Source organism: Acanthochromis polyacanthus, chromosome 11 (genome assembly GCF_021347895.1).
Source record: "Acanthochromis polyacanthus isolate Apoly-LR-REF ecotype Palm Island chromosome 11, KAUST_Apoly_ChrSc, whole genome shotgun sequence".
In the NCBI taxonomy this organism is placed as follows: Eukaryota; Metazoa; Chordata; class Actinopteri; family Pomacentridae; genus Acanthochromis; species Acanthochromis polyacanthus.
Window position 1 is genome coordinate 34,604,868 of NC_067123.1, and position 24,052 is coordinate 34,628,919.

Below are 24,052 nucleotides of genomic sequence, written 5' to 3' on the forward strand. Positions count from 1 at the left end.
TTCCACACAGTTTTCTTATAATCAGCACACAGCAACAACTGACACAATTCTTGAATGTATGGAGAGGATGATGATGGCTATTGGAACACTACTGAAAGTCATAGACAATAACCATAAGGGGAAAAATGAAAAATTAATTTTGTGTGAAAAATTCAACTTAAAATGGATCTTAAAAGAGCATCTCCTATTTCAGTGAGAGATGTATTGCACAAATAGTGACCAAAATGTCAAAAATGAACACTGTTTAAGGAGGTTATCCCTAACATTGTGATTTCATTGGCAACCCAGATTCTTCCTCGTTTGACCCACAGAAAACGAGAATTAGCCTGACTCTTCATGATCGTTTACATCCCCATCTTCATTCCAGATCTGGACCAGATACAGAACCTAACCTTTGTTCTAAACCTGAACCGTTTAAAGACTATGGATTAACTTATTATGCACAATGCAAGAACATAAAAATACAGAAAAACACATTCAGTAACATTCAGTTAAACAAAATTCTTCTTGTTTTTTTGTTTGAAGCCAAAGCAGCTGGTCTGAGGTGTCGGTCATGGGACAAGTTGATGCACGGCACGTAAAGCAAATCTCGTTTCGAAATCTCGCGCGATTTCGAAACGAGATTTGCTTTCTTGCGCCCTGAGATTTGGATACAGACCAAAACAAAGAGCGATCGCCAGATAATGTGGAGGTTTCCGTTCACCTCTCATCTCTAGTATGTTGTGGGACACTCGTTGAGACCAAGGGCATCAGTTTGTTTTTAAAAGTGTGTGTGGGGGGGACGGACGGAGACCACAGCACTTTGAGAAAATGTCGAAGAACGGCGGCAAAATGCCACAAGTTGGACTTGAACTCACAACCACCGCACCAAAGACAGAGGCATAAACTGTTGAGCTATCAGTACATGTGGGTAAACGGGTCAGTGGGCCGCTATAGTACTAATTCTCCCGCACCGAAATTTTGCCCCTGCACGCCTCTGGTCGGAGCTTCCACTTGGCACAGGCGCAAATTTAGCATCTGCGCATTTTTTTTTTGTTTGTTTTTTTAACCTCACGAAGGTGTGCTGCGTGTCTGTGAAACTCTCGGCCGAGTGCGGATGGTGCGTTCAGGAGCGTCGGAATTGTCTATACTACTGAAAATAACTGGGTTTACAACGGCTTACATGTGAAGAATTTTAATGTGTTGGAGACAAAATGAGCCCTGACAAAAAGTGGGGGGGACACGTCCCCACCGTCCCCCCCTAAACTGACGCCTATGGTTGAGACTATCCGAGCCGGTCAGTATGAGGGAAAAAAGCACGTTAGGGCGGACTTTGGGGGGGGGGGGGGGGGGGGGGGGGGCAAGTTGCCCCATACTTTTCGCTAGCTGAGCTGCTAGCTGAGCTGCTAAGCTGCCTGCCTGGCTAGATACTGGAGCTATGTCGAAAATTCATTTCTCCATCACTCACATGTATGAAATGACATATGAAAACAGACCCCCGGTTGAAAAAAACCGAAGTTCCCCTTTAAATAGCTCACATATATCAGTATTGGTTGATACTGAAATCGGAAATTGAGAGTTGGACAACATCGGCTTATCGGTTATTGGCAATAAAACCAATATCCGACATCCCCAATCTTTTTTTTCTGCTGTCATATTTCAACTAAAATCCAACCAATATTGGTAATATTGTTTCTGAAAGACAGATTTGCTGTTTAGTCTCAACTAAAACATACCATACAGTAGAAACAGTTAGTGAATGTTAAAGGCTTATCATTTATTCCCGCCTTACTACATTTTCAGTATTTGCACATTTCATGGCCTGCTTTTCATTCCTAATACATTAATTACAGAGAGCACTTACAGAACTGCCATTTAGCTTTAAAGCCCATCATTTTTTTTACAGTTCACATTAAAGGATTAATCAGCTTCTGAGGATCTTTGCACAGCAGCAGAAAGGCAACAAATGAATTTAACATATTGTTGTTGAAAAACACTTAAACCTACAGGTGAAAAAAAGGACGGAGCAAAGTCAATTTGTTTCTGTTTCTTTCCTTTTTTTTTCTATTTATATCTGGGGCGCTGCTTCCAGATTAGATTGAGCGGCAGAGATGACTCTTCATTATCAATCGTTGATAGTGGAAAGAACATCAGCGCTGAATGACTAAATAAGATTAGGCTGGAAAAGGCGGAAGAGTGGGGAAACTGATGTATGCTGGTCTGTCCAAACCGAGGCATCATCATAAACTAACTGAACACAACATGCAGCTCCAGGAGTGTTCATGGTTGCACTGCGAGGGACGTGCTACAGGAACAACACGTTAATTCCAACCTGTACATTTCCCTCTGTCTTAATTATGCTATAGTCTTGCATTTTATTCATAAGCACACAATACTAGGATCAGACAAGAATCCTTATCAAGACTACAAACCAGCAGATTAGTCATTGAACACTATTAACGTGTGAAGATCCAGTGTTCGCTCTATTTAGCATCTAAGATTTGAAAATATGCCACCATCACCTCTGATTATTAAATTACATCTTGTTTACTGAGTCTGCAATAAACTTGAGTAAAAAGAATAAAATGCAAGGTTATGTTCTGGACTGTTGTTGCGGATTTAGAGGTACCGTATGCAGAATTAGGCTTGCAGTTTTTCTCATGTTTGCAGCATTTATGCTACATTAATTACTGTACTTTCACATTTACAAGCCCTCTAAGATCATTTAGGATTGAAAGAAGGTTAATATTTCCCAAAATGTTAAAATAGTTCTTTAGCTGAAGTCCACATGATAATGATAGTTTTATTCGCCACATTTCAACTCTTTCTTCTATAGTTTTCTCTCACCTTTGCTAAATTAATCTCTAAATTATATTATAAATTTAGGGTCAAGCTTCGACACCCAAATCCATGGGCTCAAAGGAGGACACTGAACCATTTTGAAACAGGTCAAAGAAAAGTCATCAAATCCTATGCGGGTAAATTGAATGTGGAGGGTTTGCTTTGTGCTGTGACCTTTATAAGATTGAGCAGATTTAATCACATTTACTTCATATTAGTAAATATGATGACAACAACCATAAGGGGAAAATTTAAAAGACCAACTTTGTGCAAAAATTCAATGTAATATGCATCTTAAAAGAGCATTTCCTATTTCAGTGACAGAAGTGTTGCACAAATATTGATCAAACTGTCAAAATGAACACTATTTAAGGAGGTTATCCCTCACATCGTGATTTTATTGGCACCCCAGACTCTTCCTCATCTCAGCCACAAAGAACCTGCCCAGGAATTAGTCTGATTCTCAGGTCCTGTAAACATTTACTCAAGAAATGACATGAAAGGCTCCATCTTAACAAGAGAACAAAAGTCTACTCTCAGTGCAACAGCCAATGAAATAAACTACCCAAAATGTCACAAAAAGACAAATAGAATTTGAAGTAATTTGCTGACTGGATCACATAGTTGGGTGGGCGGTTTCATACATTTAGGTTTCAATGTATTGTTTGCATTCCACTTACACCACTTGGTTGAGTACATTTCTGAGCATGTCAGCTGAGCATGAGTTCAGGGAGAGGAAAAGTCTGGGAGCAGAGTGACTGTAGACAGGACTTTGTCGCCACCCTTTGTAGAAATGAAAAAACAGCACCTGACTGTGGCCTGAAGTAAGTGAGCCCTCTGGTGTCAAATGTCTGAGCTAACAACAACAAGCAGCCTGAACACATTTGATCTGAGATGGAGGAAGGGGAAGTTCAGGGAAGAAACGCATAGCATAAAAAATACCAAACACACACATCTGTGACCAGCTGCTATGCTACAGATGTGCAGATTATTGGATTTGCTGGTTGTGTTTGTTGTGTTGTAATTGCTACACATTTCATTATAGGATCTTGCAAAGTTAAAACAAATAATCCTAATACTGCTGGCATCAGCACTTCTTCACCTGTCTGAGCCATACCAAACAAAAGTCCTATGGAAAACTGACTCTGCAATGATTTTCGCGCCATTAAAATGAGCATGCAGAGAGAAATGCTGATTTGCTGAATTGGAAGTCCAAGCTGACATTGTAATTGTGAGAAATTTCATCACAACAGCCACAATTTCAAAAGAAAAATGCAAAACATGCTGAATTCTACATTCACTGGCGGAACTATTTAGTGCAGCACATGTAATAATAAGCAATAAACTCCACATCACATTTCATGGATGTCATATATCTGTAAACTGTTTGACAGAGGTCTGATCCAATTCTTTCACTTCACCAAGAAAATGTTTCCCTGTTGAGTTCCAGCAGAGGATAAAAAATATGGAATTTTATATTCAAAAACACAACTTTGGAGATATCCTCTTGATTTATCTGACTTTATTGCCAACCTCAATTTTGCACACATTTCTGCAAAGACGCAAAACAGGAGATTTTGTTCCCCATCACTCACACTGAAAACACATGGAATCTCTCAAAGACTGGATTTTCAGAAGTAAGTTAATTTAAAAATGTATGAAGATATATATCTGTCAATTCTGATTTTATAAGGATCCCCATTAACTGATACAGAACATCAGCTACAGTTCTTGGGCCCTTAAAATGTGAGCCAAATATCTGGCCCTGCACTATTAAGAGGCCCTGTGACAGAATCTAGTCTCAAGACCTTTATTGCTTTAGTTTTTATTGGCTTCATGGGGAGTTTTTTCCTAAATAAAATTGCATTTAATCAAATTCCTGCAAACTAGGACATGCTGAGTGATGCTTTGGCTCAAGGGGTTTGGCTGTAATGAGAACTTGGTGGTGGCAGGGGCTGAGGGTCAGTGGGGGCCCACAGCAGATTCTTGCCCAGGGATGATCTGACCATGTTAAATGGTGAGTATAAGAGGAGTCTATTATGCTATCACAGCAAGCAAAACACTTTCCTACAAACATATATGCAGCTGACTCTTCTTTCAAAGATCACCATGGGTGAAGGTTTTCATCTTCATCTTTTTAATATGTCAGTATGGGGTATTTTTTTGTTGTTGCTTATTACAAATGGTTTTATAAAACTTTGCTCCCCGTTTTATTTTATTTTTGTGTAAAATTATTAATTTTACATGTTTGTTTTTTTTTCTGCTGAAGCAGTTGGTGTAACTTCTTCAAAAAAAACTCATACTTTATCTTTTTGTCAAAATAAAGTATGAAAAAAGGTCGGATTAAACTTGGTTGCATATTTTATTTTACGTTTGTGTTAAATTATTAATTTTACATTTTGTTTGTTTTTTCTACTGAAGCAGTTTAATTTCATCAAAATACTCATAGTTTTACTTTAAAAAACACACTATGACATAAGGCATGATTAAAGATTGTCTCCAATTGCATTTTAGTTTTTAAGTTTTGCTTTAAATTATTAATCTGACTTTTTTCAACTAAAGCAGGATGGGTGTTTTTTTTCGTTGCATTGTTTTTTTCTTATTACAAAGGCCGTGACTGACCTTTGTCTCCTGTATTAATGTACACAGGTCATGCTCTACACTCATCCTGGTATTTATCACTAAATGTTATTATTATTATTTACTGTATCTGTGCTATAAGCTAATGGTAATGCAAAGTGAGCCTTCCGCGCGCCCACCGGTCATCTCTCTTTCCATCAGCAGTGAATGGGGCAGAGCCTCGCGCGCTGCTCCTTATTAACGTTAATAACGTTATCTCTCGCGTCACTCATGTCCCCAACGACGACGGCCGCTGCTGCCGCTGCAGAGGAGCAGGAGGAGGACGGGACTGCGGTTCAGGTGCACCGCTGTGATTGAAATACACCCAAGTTTTTGACGCTACGGGGGGTAAACACGGACGAACACGGCGCCGAAGAACAGCGGCCAGATTTGTCTGCTTTTATCAACCGGACGGACGGAGCTTCGCCATTGTTTTATCGGTGATGGGATTCCTTCAGGAGCGACCTGCCGCCTAACGTTAACCCCTCCAAGGTAAGGAGTGAAGCTAAACGACGGTTAACTAACAAAAGACGGTGTGTGGGACCGGAGCAGGGATGCTGAGGCGGCTCTGGCTCTGTTTTTGCCGGAGTTTGTGTGGGCGAAAGTTAAACTACAACATCCCGTCGTGTAGTTAGTAACTAATATGGATGTCAGTTATTGTAAACCACTCGGGCAAGTCGTGTGTCCTCTGAATCCGGGCGACTGACACACGAGTCTCCGGGCTGTCCGCTCCGCACACAAGTAGCCTCATTAAACCATCTTGTTTTACTGCGGTTTTGGGCACAGCTGCTAACCGGCTATCAGTGAACACGCAAACTTGTGGCAAGTGAGCGCAAACGGGACAGACAACAAGGCTGCCATTGTACCGGATCAGCGGCGGATTAACGGAATTCCTTTTTCTCTGCACTGTCTGAATGGCCTCCAGCCTCTCTCTCTGCCTGCCAGCCTGCCTCTGTTGGCTTTAACATCTTGATTTCTAGCTTCTCCTGCACTTGTTAGAAACAGTAAAAGTAAAGCAGCGCCCCACCGACAGATACTAGAGATGTCCAACTGAGCTGTTGTTGTGAAACATGTGGATGGGACTGAGCTGGCCACTAGATTATGGCATTGTTGTCAGGAGATGGCAGAAAACTGGTTATTAGGGCAGCAGTGAGACTTGTTTACTTTCTTTTTTAGTCTTTTAGTGTTAAAAAGGTAAGAAAATTGTGCATCCCCCCAATCATCCTAAGCTTAATGCCTCAAAATTGCACTATTAAGGCATACATTTAATTTGATAATTAACTGAACATTTTAACTAGTTATCAACTTCCGTCAACCGTTTAATCAGCTAGATGTTTTAATCTCTTTTAAAAGTAATGCTAACTGAGTTGTATAGAGATAGTGAAGGGACAAATCGTTGTCAGATAGATGGTGCTTGTCTCCTGACTGAGCGGTGTTAGCATTTAAGGATAAAGATTGCTATGTAGGTTGCAAAAAAAAAGTCTAATTACATCCCACAGGCGCACGGGCATCATGTCGGATGTAGCCCTTTTATGTTAAAGCACTCACAGGCAATAAACAAACATAGGCCCAGATTTCTTTTTTTTTTTTTTTTAATTTCTTCCTCCACCCTCCCCTTCCTCCCCTCCATACACTTGCACATCATGCACAACATGCACCATCCCCAGCTCTCCCCTCCTCCCCTGGAGTATGTGGCCAACCAACATGTGGGGAGGTAATCCCAGCTATTAGGGTAATCTCCTCTGCATGACGATCAATAGGGAGGGTGTGCGACAACTACCAGACAAGAGTAGTGGTGGTGGTGGTGGTGGAGGGCGGGGAGACAAAATTTGTGCTAAAGAAAAATGATTTAATCATCTAGATTAGGTCAGGAGACTGGGGTCTGGACAGGGGCTTGTTGCTGGAAGGGGGAGGGGAGCAGACAGAGCAGACAGGAGGATGTGAGGGGCAAGGCCATCTCTACTTTGGCAGCTCCCTTGTGTGACAATAGACAGGAACATTTTAGGTTTTTACGTGTACCGTGAACCAATAAACGTAATTTCAGGATCACATCTGGAAAAGCATCAAGTGGACAGCGTCGACAAGAATGTCAACATAGTGGGTAGAACAGTGAAAATGAATACAAACTATGAGAAGTGAGGTATTTTACACAGCTAATAATGCCTTTTAGTTTTTAGTAACTATTTAATTTGGAATGGAAATCAGTGACCGCGTCAAATGAAAATGAAGCTTTCTGTCCTGAACTCCATCCTGCAACAGAAGCAAACCTCAATGAGAAATAGATTGGCAAAACAGGTCAAAACCATTAAGCCGTTGTTCCCTGTGAATCCACTGTTAAGTAGTAGAAACAGCATGTGCTCAGGGACTGTCTTAGGCAGGAAATGATTATTAAAATCACTGGCTCATTGCATGAGTATGATCCCAGCAACCCTTATACAAAATACTTAAAACTCTCATCAATTTATGCAAATATGGAACTTTCAAGCATGAAATACTGTGTCACACTTGTTTATAATAGTAAAACATAGGCACAACATCGTCTCAGACATGATTTACAGGATCAGGATAAAAGAAAAAAAGCCTTTAGAATTCCACTTATGTTTAAACACAACTGCACAGTTCACAGGGGCCAAAAGTGTGCAAAGCACAGGAATCTCTTCTAAAATAGCGTGCAGACGTTCCTGCTGAGTGTGCATCCTCTCTTCTGATGTGATTACCTAACAGCACACCATACAGATGGACCACATGCTGGATGCAGAGCAACATTAACACATGCTAGCTGTCTCTACCACATTGTCTTTGTCTGCATGGGGTATGTTGTTTAAGCTACCTGGACCTTAGGGTCACGCAGAGCACCAGCATAAAGTGACATGTAAACAGACGAGGAAATTCCTTCAATCCTGTAAAACCCACTGCTGCAAAAATACATCATTTAAAAAAAAATTGTATTTATTATATATACATATATATAAAACATTTTTGTTACTATTTTTTTCTATATTTGGGTTTATATATTTTTCTTTGTTTTATTTATTTGTTTATTTCTAGATTTGGGTGTGTATATATATATATATATATATATATATATATATATATCCACTGTTTATTGGACTAATAAAAAAATCTGGTTTGGGTAATTAATTATTCTTTTAAGTGTTTTTTTATATTTTATTCTTTTCTTCTGTCTGCTTAAATACAAAACCTATGCAGATAAGTATATCTACTTTTAGTATTTAGTCAAATTTTGTAGAACAGATTAATAATCAGGAACTTTGCCATTTAATCGGTAATAAAAATAACAGATATAGGTTATGATAAAAAAATGTGCCAGTACGTTCCATACAACATTCCTAAGAGGAGCAATTAAAAAAAGTTTTTCAAAGAGTACAAAATGTCACTGTTAAGGGTCGATTGTAATGCAGTTCTCCGTGGTTTTAGTGTCTTCCCCACCAAAACAAAAAACTGATGCAATGGAATATTGAATGGCCAGAGAACAGCTCTAGTTTGTGATGAATCTGAAAGGTTCATGGGGGGAAAAGAAGAACTAGCCCTTTAAGTCTCCAGTGGAGGAACTGGAGTGCAAACACTGGCAAAATGTCCAGATGGAAGATGGGAGGGATGAGTAAGGCGTTCACAGATCCCTTCTGTTTGGTCCCATTGAGACAGAGAGAGATGAGATTGGATGGGTCTGAGGGAGTCAGGTTACTATCGGCCCATTCTACTCCAAAGAAGCGGTGGTGTAAAAGATGCAATACCCCTATGAGAAACCTAATCCAGACCCTCCTGCCAGCTGTCATTCTTGTGCTCCAGGGTAAAATCGCTAAGCAGGTATCACCTTACCTTTCTTCAATCCTTACCTTAATCATAGCACAAAGTAGGAAATTACACACGTTACAAATCAACATCTACTATGAAACTTGAGGATTATGAGCTTGCACACTGATAAAGATCTACATTAGATACATATCACAGAAGGAGCAAAGCCGAAGGCCAGGTCGATTTCAAAACTACTTTGAAGTATCAGCTGTAGTAAAGAGGTTTTGCTGTAGGTTTACTGTATTTTCATTTTAAAAATATCAAACACCAAGTGTGGAGTTTGGCTAAAATCAACATCAATTTCTTATTTAAATCACAGAGGAGAGATTTAAACTCTAATTTCTAATTTAAACATTTAAGAGGTGTATTAGATTGCTCTTTGGTGGCGATGAATTAAATTTTGACCCCTAAGCATTAGATCTTAATGGACTACAATCAGTTCAAATCAACTATAGAGATAGAGAAATTACATGTCATAGTAGATTAAAGTAATCACGATAAAAAGTAACTAACGTTCCACTCTGTTATTTGGCTAATGTCCAATAGAGCAAGATTCAAGGATGAACTCAAATTTAAGATTAACACAACCTGAAGATGTTATCATTTGGGTTTCAATCCTAAAATAGTTACTGAGAATGAAACGGGTGTAAATGAGAGCACTGCCAAATCTCATTTTCCAGGAGAACCAAAACCATTAGTGAGAATTGGAGCTTAGATAATTAGTTGATTAATTGATTACTTGATCACCCAAAAATATTTAGCAAATATAGTTAATGGTAATTCTAAATATTTAAGTGGTTTTCTAAAGGCAAAAAGGCTTATAATTTTCCGTTTCCATTAAATTATTGCTGCTTATAATAAAGGGAAAATCTTTAGGTTTCAAATGTTAGTTAGAAAAAACAAGCAATTTGATGACATGACTTGGGAATTGTTTCAAATTTTTTCTTAGACTGTATGTACCACATAATTGATGATTATAGAACATCCCATGTGTTTAATCTGTGTAAATTTATTGTGTTTTCTTTCACACTTGTAGCTTGACCTATATTTAGTTGAGAACTGAAATCAAAATCTACACCTGAGGACGGGAGGACAAACGATGAGAGGAAAACCATTAGAGTAAAAGACACCAGAGTGATAAAGAGACATAAAGGGAGACAGAGTGAGTCTGAGTTGACCTTGCCATGATAATCTAATCCCTGTCGAGAGTGCTTTTTTTAGAGAGCAAGTTAATGCCAGCAGATTATACTCCAGTGTCTCCCACACTAGCCAATCCACACTGAAAAGAGAGTGGGTCCACAGTGGAACCTCACACCTACCACCGCAGATAACATTCAGAATTTACCCTAATATTAAATACAAATATTCCTAGAAATCACATCTCTTCATCTTTGCTTTTCTGCTTTCATTGACACTGTTCAGTAGGTTTCTGATGTCTGCATCAATGCCTGCACCAGACATCTTGTGTATTTCTACAACAGGTATAACCTCTATCATAAGTTCCTCTTGTCTCCTATTTGTAATGTTATGGATGCCTCTTAATGCACTCAGGGGCATCCATGATAAAAGGCCACTCATTGAGCGGCTCATCTCATGCAATGAAGAGTAATCCCTGTATATGTTGTGTAACCGAGTGGAGAGTTGGCGAAGGAGGGGGATGGGCATGAATGTGCGCAAGTTTGTCCGTGCTTGTGACTGTTGAGCTCATGCCTGTCTAATCTTTTAGGTACATTAGGCTGTTCGCCCACAGTAGTGTGCTGCTTCACTGTTTTTCGTGCAATTAAGTCATTCTAGGAACGCTGTAAGCCTGGAATAATACCACGAGTTACTTGCAAGCCATAAATGGATAAACGAGGCTGAGGTGAGATAGTGAGGCATGTGCCAATCAACACGGGTGCTGAGAGGTGTGTCTTATGCTCCTGAAGGATTGCTGGGTGAGATGGGAGTGATGTTTGGCCACTTCTCTCAGCACTTGGCTGTAACGCGATTGTTCTATGGTCACCAAGAAATTCTAAGAGCTGTAGTGCTGCATTCAGGCCATGCTGGCAGAACGGAGGAAATGTCCTGTTGCTGCGACTTGTGAGCATTCATGCATTAGTCTAGGAAAGTCAGCCCCCCTCTGTTAGTTCTATAGTCACACCAGGCGACTGGAAATGTCGCCTCAAATTGCAATTTTATGATGATGCATATTTGTAGAGGGTTTTTAATGAGGTGTAAACAAACTGTAAACTACTTAGTTGCTTGTTAAATAGGTACATTGACTTCATTAGTGTTGTGGTGGCTTTGCAGCCTTTCACAAACCAGTTTGTAAACACGTTTATCGCTGTTTTGTGTTTGCAGTGTGATATATGATGTTGAGCATAACTTGAGTTGGATAGTCATTAAATATGTCTTCTCATGTAGATACCTGGGAGTCTGTGTTGACTCCACTACATCTCGAAGGAGTTTCCTTGAACTCCATCAGCAATGAATCTGCAGAGAATAGTGTCTGTGCACTTGTAACAAAAGAGAGATAAGGATAAAGAAGCATTTCTCTTGTTTTGCTGGAGCATCATTATATGCAGGTGTTCAATATGGCTGACTGGCTGTTTGTTTCATAAAGATAGCTGGCGTCCTTTAGGAATTGGTGAAAAATGAACAGTGGTGGTTAATTACAGGTCAAACTTCAGTTGAAAATGCAAAATATGTGCTTCAGACACTTGATAAACAAGCACATTCTGGCATTTTCAAAAGCAGTGCAGCGTTATTTATCTTGCTTCAGCACTGACACTTGTCTGAAAAAATTAGAAAATGAGTTATTACATGAGCTAATTCTCCTTTTGTATAATGACTTAACAGGAGGATCCAATTTTTGTTTCTTAGAGTAGGTAAGTTGTCACGTTAACAAAGAGCTATCTTCACATAGTTCTGTCAGGCACTAATAAGCAGTAGGTTTTAAAAACTAATTGTGGCATCACACGGTTACTATATTACTAAATCTTTATAAAGTGCCTAGTTTCCAGAAAGGTGTTCCCCTTCATGATTAGGAGCGAAATCTGATTACTTTGAGGCAAAATTTTCTGTCAATTTGCAGTTAAATATATTTTGTGTAACATAGCATTTACTATAATTAGTCAATAGCCGACACAACATTAATGATATTATTAGAATTGACTGAAATGAGATGGGGTTTCTAAATTTACTGCACCATAAATCTGGAGGGATAACCTAAAGATGGGAAAAATAATCTCGGAAAATATCTTGTCTTTATACTTAGATTACGTTTACAGCAAATGAAGCGTTGTCAGTTTGTGCACTTGTTTTGTGCCTCAGTCGTATGAACAGACAGGATTATTGGACATAAAACAGTAGATGCGAGGTGAGGCTTAGCAAGTGACTATGGCTTTGAACACTAGCATAAGGACAGTCACATGCTATCTCCAGTCAGGGGTATGTTGGCACAGGCTCGTGGATGTGAATATTTGGATGACTTCAGCACACGCACACACACTCACACAGGCACATATGCGTGCACACAGTCATGGGGTACACACATACTTGAGGAAAGCAAATATATTCTCCTATTTTAAAAGCATTGACAGAATTTTTGCAGATATTAGCTTTAAGCAGACATTTCTTTCTTACAAAAACAATGGTGGCATTTGAGGTATTTAGGTCCTTTATGTGCTAGATGGGAGATGCTATTTCCAGTGCACGGCGGCAACCAGGCACACAGGCAGTGCACAAACATACAACACACCGGCAGTAGATATTTTCATGCAAGTACGCACACACATCGCAGCACACAGGCTCTCAGCATCAGTGCCCTGACCATAGGGAGTTTGTGCTGAGCTGGTTGGGACGTCAGGATGAATCAATGTGAGGACAGCTGACTGGACATGCCTATTCATCTGCCAAAGAAAAGAGAGAGAAAGGGAGCGAGGGATTCTGAAAGAAATGAGTTAAGCCCTGGAGCAACACGTTTGGCTATCTACATTACTTTACAGATCCTCTAAAGGGCTTTGAGTGTTTATGGGATGAAAGTAGAAGCAGTGGAAAAAAAATGGTGGAGCACAGGGAGGGAGGATGAAGAAGAAAAGCAGATTCAAAAAAATCATTTTTGGTGATGAAAATGCAATACATAAGTATTTGATTAACACAAACATTATACAGATGCAGTAGTGGGACATTTTGCTAATGCAGATATTTCGCACATACTAAGTATGTCGGCTGCTTTGACAAAGGCATAAGCTCATACTGTAGTGGCGGCTCATTCCATACTGGTGGCCCGGTTATTCCCATCTGTTGCCCTCAGCTCTCTGACTTTATCCCCATTGTGTTAACTCATTACATTCGCCTTAACCTCAACCCCTTAATTGCCACCCCTCCAGTTTCTCTTGCATATCCTCCCCCTCTTGGAGACAGTGCGCCACATTGGCCATGCACTAATCTGATAGCGTCTGCCTACCAAACACCTGCCATGTTCAGAAAACCCTCCTAAACTCCTCCATATTCCTGATTCAACACCCATTCCAGCGTGAGCGGATCGGCACACATGACCGCAAGCAGGCATGCATGCATGCAGACAGAGGCGACCGTGGATGCAGATACAGATAATTAGACGGACAACCTCATCCCCTGCAAAATAATGCAAGAGTCAACCACGTTTTCTGGCCTTTATAAGTATGTGCACCTAGTTTTTTCCTCACATTCAAAGACTGATGAGACAAACAAGAGTCTTCTTTTGTCCTGCCTCTCTGCCCAGACATGTATTCGAAGACAGTGATGTGTAGGCCCAGGCCTCTTTGGTTTAACAATAAATCTTTCGACCCCCTAATGAGGGGTGGAGGGCCAGACATGAGGCGATGTGACAGTTCTGGTGCGGCCAACACAATAGCAGGTTTTTCTTTTGACTGCCTGGCTGGCTATATACCACAGAGTACCTTCTTTCACTAAAACAGTCTAACAAATGGTCCTGTTTGCCCGGGGAACATACTTAACCACATCAGACTATCCCTGTGCCGTGTGCAATTTTTCATGTGGAGCACATCGACCGTTGATGTGTTCATGGATGATTTTGTAGAGGTTTGAACAAGATGTTCCAAAACTAACAGAGCCCCTTTTATCACAGTCAACTTCCTTGCAGCTGCGATGATTTGCATCACAATTACAAAGAACTATTCTGTGTAGACTTAGGCTATCATCACATATACAAAATATTGTTAGAGATGAAAGAAAGGATTGAAATATAAAGGTTAAAGCACACTGTCAGAAGCTTTCCTCCATTGTTTAAACTGTAAAAACGTATCTTATTGTTACCTTTACTCACAATCTTATGCCAGCACTCAGTCAGGGCTCTGTATGTGCCAGCAACTGAGTTTGTAAAATGAAGTTTGTTGATAATGGATTATTGATCGTGAATTAGAGTGGATAGCCCCTCAGGGCTCATCCTGGTTGGCCAGGAATGAATACATCTGTTCATGCTTCACCTCACACACTCAATTTAGGCATAGGCAACCAAAGGACTGACAGATACATGCATGTTGAGACACTGACCCGCAGTCTAATATGTACAGACAGCCATCATTCATCCAGTAAGGGACAAAGGTTATTCCACAATCTGCGGGATGCAAATTGCCACAGTGAGCTCTCCCTCTCTCTTGCTCTTAGTACAGGGTTTGTTTGTTTCGCTGTTAAACACATCTGCTGTCACTGTTGGTACATCATAGTAAAACCAGTCTGATATTGTTTGACAGCTCTTTGAACAAAAATATATTCTTCAATCATCTGTCATCTGCCTGTTCTTTGATCAATGAAAACAAAACATGTTTTCGCAAGACCATTATCCTGTAATGTTTCAGATATTTTCTAAAATCTGTAAACGTTTGTATCTAATTTTTAACAGGGGGGCCTACTTTTATTACATTGCTTTAATAAATAAATCCTTCATGTTATCTGTGCCTGTGATACGGGAATACACCACAAATTTTACACACTTTAAATATCAAAAACAATAAGGCATTCAAAGCTTTGAATTTAAAGATATTCAACACTAAATAAAAGGTGATTTTTTTTTTATGTTTGGTAAAACTTTGGAATCTAATTTTAGAGGCTTGTGCATTTTCCTATATGTGTAATTTTTTATCCACATTTTTTAAAATTCACATTTTGTAATCATATTAAAGCATGATCAAAACACTTGTGTTAGAAATCTATTTTGACCTGACCTTTTTGAACTGATGTACAAAATGTTACGTGTAAATTTCACAATTTTAATTTCTTGTTCTATTTTCAGGTGTTCGTCTGAAAACAGCATGCAAACTGATAAAGAACATCTTTTCAAAGATCAAGATGGACACTAAAGCTGTGATATTTATATTTCTCAAGTTTCTGATGCCTTTTCTGAGAACTTAGTATCTTCTTCAACATTACACTTTGCATAGTTAGAGGATTTATTCAACAGCTGTGATTTTTGACGTAGCAGTGCTCCAAGCAAAAGTGATGGAAACAGAAGAGAGGGAGGATGTATCACAAAAACATACTGCTAATATAAAGGCAGAGCCAGAGGAAGATGTGTCATCATGCCACACCTGTGGGGTGTGTGGTCGCAGTTTTCCTCTTCTCAGCTCCCTGTCCCAGCATATGAGACGGCACACTCGGGAGAAGCCATACAAGTGTCCCTACTGTGAGCACAGGACGGCTCAGAAGGGAAGTCTGAAGGCTCATATTCGAAGCCATAAGCTGGGCCTGTTCAGCCACAACCTCAGCGACAAGCAGGAGGACGAAGATCAAGGACAAAAAGATGTTGCTGTTAAACCGGAACCTCCTGAAATCATCAGCACGTTTGACAAAGCTCATGTCAATGGGAAGGTGAAGAAGAAAGGAACCAAGAAGAAAGTTAAGGGCAAAGGCGGTGTCGAGGCCAGCGATGGACCTGATGCTGGGTCTTTTACCTGCACCATTTGTGGCCAGGCTTTCCCTCAGGTATTACTCCTCAAGTCCCACATGAAAAGGCACCGTGGCTCCCAGGATCATGGTTGCCGAATCTGTGGACGACGCTTCCGCCAAGCATGGTTCCTCCAAAGTCATATGCGCATTCATCGGGTCAAAGCACAGCTGCGGGGCAGCAAAAGCAACGACCCTCCAGCCACCATCAATGGGGTTCCTCAGGACCCAGCATCACTGATAAATGAAGAGTGCCTCTATGAGCTCTGCGCAGGCTGCGGTAACTTCTTCTGTGACCGCAAGACATTGCGGATACATGAAAAGCTGCATAAACTGAATCAGAGTCGCACTCAGATGCAAAATTCGCCACAGGAAGACGTTGAGGTTTCTGAGCTGCACAATTCTAAGGAGCATTTTTTCAAAAGCCTGAACCTCACATGTGCTGGACCTAAAGAAACTCCTGAGGAAAGGAGTCTGGGCGAGAGAATTCCTGAGCTGGATCCAGTTTGTAGCTACCAGGCATGGCAGTTGGCCACAAAGGGACGATTGGTGGAGGCCACAGAAAAATGTCTGGGATGGGAGGAGAGACTGGCTGATGCTGAGGTGGCTTATGACACAGAAAAGGGTGAGTATGTACCCCTAAAGCAGGAGAAGAAGAGGAAGCAAATTGACACCTCCAGCACCAATGTTAAGAAGAAGAAGGCTGATGCAGGCCTTGATCACACATCAACCAGCCTGGCTCACACTAAAGGTGGTGACAAAAAGGTCTGCCAGAAGGATCGCATTCTGTTGAACGGACTTGGTCATGCGTTTTATGAGGCACTGCAGACTAGGAAGGTTAAAGATGTTCACTTCTCATCAAAACACACCAACAACATCAGGAGCCAAGACCAGGAAGGTGAGTCAACAACACCGCAATACACTACAATGCAGTACAATATCAATGCTGCAGTTTGGACAAGTTAAGTTTGTGGACATACAAATGACTGTAATTGATTGCTGTAAAGTAGGTTAAGGGTACAAAAACATCAGAGTGGAAACTAAACACTAATACAACTCCAGAGTACAAATCAGTATTTAACAGTGTAGTGTGGAAAAGGGAGACCTCTAGTGAATTTCTAATTGAATTACATTGTTAATATAATAGGATTTTGATAATCCACAATCATTTAGGTTTTCTTGTGTAGGATTTTTAAAGGACATCAACATTTAATTTTAAAGTAATCCAACTAAAGAAATAGTTTGGGCTGTAATTTATGAATAGAAAACTATATAAAGTAACAATTTAACCTTTTTGTGGTTTTAATAGGCCATGTTGAATAGAGAAGAGTTACCACTATTAGACTGAACTTATTAAGCTTTTGACAGTATTGTCTTCCTAGGACTGTACTGTATACATGTACATTCTGCCACATTTAATTGTATGAATGTCCTTTTCATCACATCCTCTGTTCTGACCTACAGATCGAAAAACTTTCTTCTGTGAGCACTGTGATTTCCACACTGTTGACGCCTCGTTACTCAGGTCTCACGTGCACAGGCAGCACCAGGACTTCCTGGTTCCCTACAGCAAACAGAACACCATTTTGGACAACATTAGCAAAAGTGGTTCCAAAGCCTCAAGATACATGGACTACCTCAGAAGCAGGAGTGTGTTGCTCAGTCAGCCATACTGGAATCCCTACACATGTCCTCCAACCCAAGAGTTAGTAGAGTCAAATATTAAAATAGAAAAGTCAGATGTCACAGAGGTCAAAGGGCAGGGACATGCCACTGGTGATGCTGGCAGCCTCCTCAATCTTTCTTCAGCACCCATAACTGATGGAGACGGTGCTGTTAATTACCCAGTGAAAACAGAGGGCCTGGTGAGACATCAGTGTCCATACTGTTCCCACACCACCAACTACCCAGAAGTACTGTGGATCCATCAGCGAGTTGCACACAGGGTGGACGGCAGCAGCTCTATGGCACCCAAGTGGGCACCCAGCGTTAACAGCATCAAGAGTTTGAAGGCAGGGGCTGCTCAGTGGAGACGCACGGGGCCGCCACCATTTCTTGAAGGCAAAGACTGCCCAGCTTTACCTGCTCCAAGGACTCAGCGTACACAGCCTCCAGGTGCCACAGCCCACAGCAGCAGTAGCAAACACTCGGCTTCTAAGACCCAATCAGGCATCCCAAAGTCCAAGCATCAGACGAAGGACTCGCGATCTTCGGATGGTACACAGTCTAGTAGAAAGGTTGGACTCCAGCCTCAAAGGAAGTCTAGTGAACATAACCGAGCAGTGGAGGGTGGAAGTAAAGGCTCCAGTAAGCCAGCTACTTCATCGAACAGTACAGCCCACAGCAAGAGCCTTCCCAGTTTCCAGCCTACAAGTAGCCCCAAACACAGAAGCAACAGAGCTACTGTAGAGGGAACCTTCCCACAGGAGGGTTTAGGTTTTATGCTGGCAAGAAATCATGGTGGGACTTCTTCTAACGTAGCTTCAGACAGACTCCATTCCCGCAGGCCGTCGTACGACTTCGCTTCAGTTCCAAAGGGTCCTGATCTCTGGGCTGCCATGAACATGTGGGGGCTACATGGAAGCAAAGCATATTTAGATCCACTTGTGTTTGCTCAGGGAAAGAGTGAATCAGGAGGAGAAATGCCAATGGACATCGATATTTTCAGTCTCTTGAAAAACTACAGTCCACATGAACTGGCAGCTCTCTACCAGCACTGGGGGTTTGTCGATCCCAGACTGGATCCACAAGGTAAGGAATGAGTTTTGTTTGCTTTTTTTTTAAGTGGTCAGAGAACTAACTGAATACTGATTTAAGACAAGATTTAAAGTTGGCTAAAATTTATTTTCAAACTTATACAACGGTGACCTCTTGGCTTTACACAGCCTCTATCCAACTGAGCACTGCTGTCTGATATTTTGCATTAGATGAGACTCATGTAATAACTACTGATAAAAGATATAGATTTCAGAATGACATAACTACGTTTAAATGCTCTTCCACAATTCTACCTTTACAGCAACGTTGCAGTTAAATGGAAATTTTGGAAATGAAGTCCATTCCTCCTCTGAAGCTTCCAAACAGGTTTGTTTTCTTTACAGCATCTACTGACACTATGTAGACTTGAATTTAATGCAAATGTTAGTGAGCTAAATGATCTCATCCTTCTTGATCCTAAAACAAATAAGTAAATATTCAACTCTCGTTGAACTGTTGTCTTGATATAATTACTTGACTTTACAGATTACATTTGTTTGTAGGCAAAACATGAGCATTTTCTGTCTTACAACTGATTACAATTTGTTATAGTTGTCGTGAGTGAGTGAGTGAGTGAGTGAGTGAGTGAGTACATGGATTAACAGAAGTGTCATCTGTCGGTAGGACGGTGCTTTTCTTTATATTTGTCTGATAGGTCATGCCCTAATTATGCTGTCATCTGAAATGTAACTCAAGTCAGTTGACTGCAAACCTGATGTGTCATTTCACTTTCCAAAATTAAGAGCAGCATAAAAATCTCTCTATCTGTCCCTCTGAAGTGTGTACAGTATGTCTTTACCGACTGCGTGTACCTGCTCTCGTGTCTGTACCTTGTCTGTAACCGAGTACAGTCTGTCATTTGTGTGCACACGTGCGTCTGCGTATTTTCTTGTGTTCGCGTGCGCGGCTGTCAACTTCCACAACCTGGCTGTCTCTTCCTTCTCGTTTTCGTAAGAGAAGTTGACAGGGATGAGGCAAACAAATAATAAAAAAACCCTGTTGTCCCCCTCAGGGTAAAATTCGCCCAGCATCTCCATATGGTGTGTCATCAGCCTGTCAGTCAGGCCTACCCTGATGCTACCTACAACTGTTCTTGCTTTCTCCTCTTCCCCCTAGAGTAATGTGTGGGCAACTTTTTAAGAACTAGAGATGGGCAATATCTTCGTCTGCAGCCGTTAGGATTTATAAATCAAATGCAACTTGTATAGATAACAGTGTGGATGATGTAAGTCGATACTATAGTGATGTGTATTGGCTGAGTAAGTGCAAACTTTGGTTTTCAAACTGAAAATGTTTGTCCAAATATTTGTCTTTAATACTAAGAAATCCGATTATTTCTAACTGTAATCGTAAACAGCACAGTTGAGCTATTTTTTAATGCTAAAGTATGCCAGCCTTTATTGACTGCTGGCTCATTTACAAACATTTTGTCTTTCTTTCTTAGTGAGGACACGCACTGATATGATTCATTTCCTCACATCTCACCTTAACTAAATTCCTAAATCTAACCCTCTCTGTGTAATCTAAACCTGATGCCATCTTGAAATCTGAAAGTCTAAACCTTTCTACAGCCTTGTGCAATTGTGGTACATAGCAAACATTTCCTTACAGTGTTAAATACCATGCACAGAAAGACATACACAAACACACAACTGTGCTGCTGGATCTAACTTTTGTGCCTCCCACTTGTTTTCTGCAGATGAGCAGCCACAGCACTTCATCCTCAGGGTCCCTCCATAAAGGAACGTGAAGAAATGCTATGTTCCTGTTGGATTCCAGCTTGCACAGCACTGACTGTTGAACAAAGAGGCCTGCTGTTCTTTAAAGGAACCAGCCATAACTCCTAACGGAACAGAGGCACTGGATAATGCACAATATATGCAAAGCAATGAGGTGGACTCTTCTTATTTTTGATTTTGATTCAAAGTGTTGCGCATGCTTTTGTTTGTTCAGAGTGTAGATATGTTAGTTAACAAAAGACACAAGGAGATGTGTTTTGAAATGTTTTGTGGAAATGAGGCTGAATTGTTTGGCGCTTACTGTAAAAATAGTAGCAAAACACTGTAGCAGTTCTATGGCCCAGGTGGAAATGAAAAGCAGAGCTACAGTCACATGGATGGATGGAGGATATTTCCTTGGCTAAAGGCTAAAGATGCCTGCTCTGTTTAGGATGAAATTTAGATGCAGAACAACGACACAAATTACCAAACCTTACAATCCATGATGCCACTACCAACTTTCAGAAGTAAAAACTGTGATGCAAATTTGTGACTACCTGCCGTATTTCAGTGTTGATTTTCGGTTTGATGTTTTGTTTCATGTAAAATATCTTCTGTTGTTTTTAAGTTTGGTTGAGTAGGTGATCGACAAGACATTCGGATGTGCAGATAAAATAGTGTCACTTCACTTTTACTACATAATCACAAAATAAGTTCTGAACTGAGATCAGGTTTTAAATCGACGTGCCAGTTTTCATCTGATCATTTGTCATCCACCACTTTGCTACATGACAAATGTTGTATTTTGTCACATTTGCAGTTGATGTCTTTCACAGTTTCCACCTAACAAACCACTAAGTCAATGAAAGCATTGGCAACAGCAGAACATGTCCAGAATTTCAGCTTCAGCACCGTTAGTTCACCATTGCACACATTTAGAAGAAAAAGATGCACTGTTTGGATGATGATCACTGTCGAAGTACTTTGCAGCCTCAAGTCAGGAATTGGCTTCAGCCAAAGTAGTATTACTCCACAACATCACCAAGATGAATACTCAACTCATCACACAGCTGTACTGTTGTTCCAAAAACAAAAAATTACTTGAGACAGAAAACGTATTATACTGGAGGCAGTTTCTGGCCATATTTGATGGTTTGGAATTTCTTTTTCCGATCAGTAAACACTAAAATACGCCGTACATTCACACCTGAATTCAATTGAATTGCTCAGAGCAAAGCATCAATTGTAGTGAATTCAGGGAATCACTTCTAAAGGTTGTTTTCAGTGAATGTTGTTCCTGATTTCTACTTTATCTGCAGTGCCAGGGAATAAGAAAACACCTAATGTCGACTAGTTTACACCTTCAAACAGCAGCACTGAAGATAAATCAATGTTGAATTTAGCAGAATTGTCTTTTTGACCAGTTTTGAATTAGATATCCATGTGAAACCTCCTCGTTTTATGATTTAGTTTATGTTTTATAATGGCAAATGTGTGCTTATAGCCAAGTTTAAGGTCCAGAATGGACATTGAGTTACTGTGAAAAAACCAGAAAAATGAATCTAAATTGGTGCCCATGGTTAAAACCAACGTATGTTAGGACAACAACTAAACGAAGACGTGCAACCTTGATTAAATATCCAGGTTTAGAATTTTGAAGGCAATAATTTGACCTTTGTCTCCAATCAGAAGAATCCAAACATCTGCACTTCTTTCACATTGTACTTATGACTTAGTAATTTAATCCTGTGATTCTTAGACATAGAAACTGTAGCGATAACTTCTACGGACACGCCCCTGACTTAATATCTACCCGTCAAGCTACTGAAAAAAAAAAACAGCAAAATGTTTTTATTTTTGACTCTAAATTCACCTCATTCTCCGTTTATTTTCATGTGTTTTCTGTTTGCAGATTTGTTTAGTACGTTTACATTTTAGTTCTACTTATTCAGTGAATTCATCTCCCTTAGAGAAATAGTCTATGCATTTGACAAAAAGCCATCAACTTATGGATTCTTAGGAGATCTTGAGAACACATAATTTATTACTTGGAGTATTGACTTTGATCTGTGTGGGGAAAAAGTTTTTTGATAAATATTGTAAATGATAGTTTTATTTAATGGTCTTTTTGTTTGCTAAGAGTGGAATTTCGACACTCATAAGTACTTGATATTTGTAGTAACAGAACATGTTAAAATACGTTTTAGTGACACACTTGAGGTCAGCGTGCAGGGTCAGTGGGGAGTGATGCTCCTGCTGCAGGTATTATTAAACCTGTCGTCTTGTATTTTGCAACAGCTGCCTGTGAAGATGCAGCTGCACACGGTTTGGCATGAAGTGACAGGAACAGGGTGGCAGCGATTTTTATGCAAGCCTGAACTTTTATGCAAACTTTCAGCTTCAAGTTGAGCTCTTACTGGGTTCATTTTTGTGACTATGTAAACATGTTTCATAGTTAATGATTATGTTGGTATCAGAATTTATATTTTCACCAGTTCTGCATTTTGTCTGACTGTAAAATTATTTCAATAAAGTTGGTTAATGTTGATTTTTTTATTACAGTAGCGTCGTTATTGCATCAAGACAGCATGTGAACCTGTTTCACAAGCCCGGAAATAAATAGAAATCTTCAGACAGTGATCTCTGCTTTAACCTTGTAAAGCCTGACCCATCAAAAAACAGGCAGAAAATTGTAGTTTTTCAAAACAGATGTTTGTTACCCCTTTTAACAAAATCCAAAAGAAAAATGTTGCCATATCATTTTGTTTATATTTTTTAAATCAAATTTGATACATTGGGCGTTTTTGGCAACTTTTTGCTCACAACAATCTAAAGCTAAACTCCACTTGCTCTTGTCTACTAATTAGCATTGAGTGAGCAGACACACTTCATAACAAAGAAATAATGCATAATAATAAATTACAAGAAAGAACAAAACAAACTGCAGGGAGCTTTGTCTCTATCTCCCAGTGGAGTCTCACACTGGACAGATGTACTAAACCTGCTCTATCTCCTCATCTTCTGCTAACTGCTCCATGCCACTCGTACCGCCATCCAGTATCTCGTTGATTTCTTTTTCTCTCTTCTTCCTCTAGTCTTTTTGACATCTAAAAATTTGTCAATATAGTATAGCGATTATGATTTCTAAGGAATTATTATTGTAAAAATACTCAAAATGCATTTAAAGATGGCATTTCATTCATTACTTAAGTTAATTAAGCCATCAAAATACTATGCGTTTGTATTTTTATAGGTATAATATAGACTACAATACAAAAACATGACAATTCAGGAAAAAAGCACGTTATAAACCTGGTGTATCAAATTTAATACAGACATTTTGGCACAATTTAATTGAAATATAAACAATGAATTACTTAGAAAATATGCATTCTTTC

At 39.9% G+C, this 24,052-nt stretch overlaps 2 protein-coding genes across 2 annotated transcripts in view; both read left to right on the forward strand.

Moving 5' to 3' along the window:
- Positions 1-7,030, forward strand: part of vps72a (vacuolar protein sorting 72 homolog a) — a 113,550-nt gene extending 106,520 nt beyond the window's left edge. Inside the window, exon 7 of the transcript XR_007945283.1 lies at positions 7,013-7,030. The gene's annotated coding sequence lies outside the window, so the exon portion shown is untranslated. The remainder of the gene's footprint in view (positions 1-7,012) is intronic.
- On the forward strand, positions 5,584-23,202 carry LOC110965559 (zinc finger protein 516-like). Its single transcript, XM_022214696.2, has 5 exons — positions 5,584-5,931; positions 15,530-17,077; positions 17,644-18,930; positions 19,199-19,263; positions 20,636-23,202. Exons 2-5 carry the CDS (start codon positions 15,736-15,738, stop codon positions 20,684-20,686), a joined length of 2,745 nt encoding a protein of 914 aa, XP_022070388.1. The 5' UTR covers positions 5,584-5,931; positions 15,530-15,735; the 3' UTR covers positions 20,687-23,202.
- Positions 23,203-24,052: the final 850 nt, after the last annotated feature.

Coding starts and splice junctions, on each gene's coding strand:
- LOC110965559 (XM_022214696.2), top strand. CDS start 15,736: ATGGAAACAGAAGAGAGGGAGGATGTATCACAAAAACATACTGCTAAT. Junction 17,078..17,643: donor CAGGAGCCAAGACCAGGAAG/GTGAGTCAACAA, acceptor TCTGACCTACAG/ATCGAAAAACTTTCTTCTGT. Junction 18,931..19,198: donor TCCCAGACTGGATCCACAAG/GTAAGGAATGAG, acceptor CTACCTTTACAG/CAACGTTGCAGTTAAATGGA.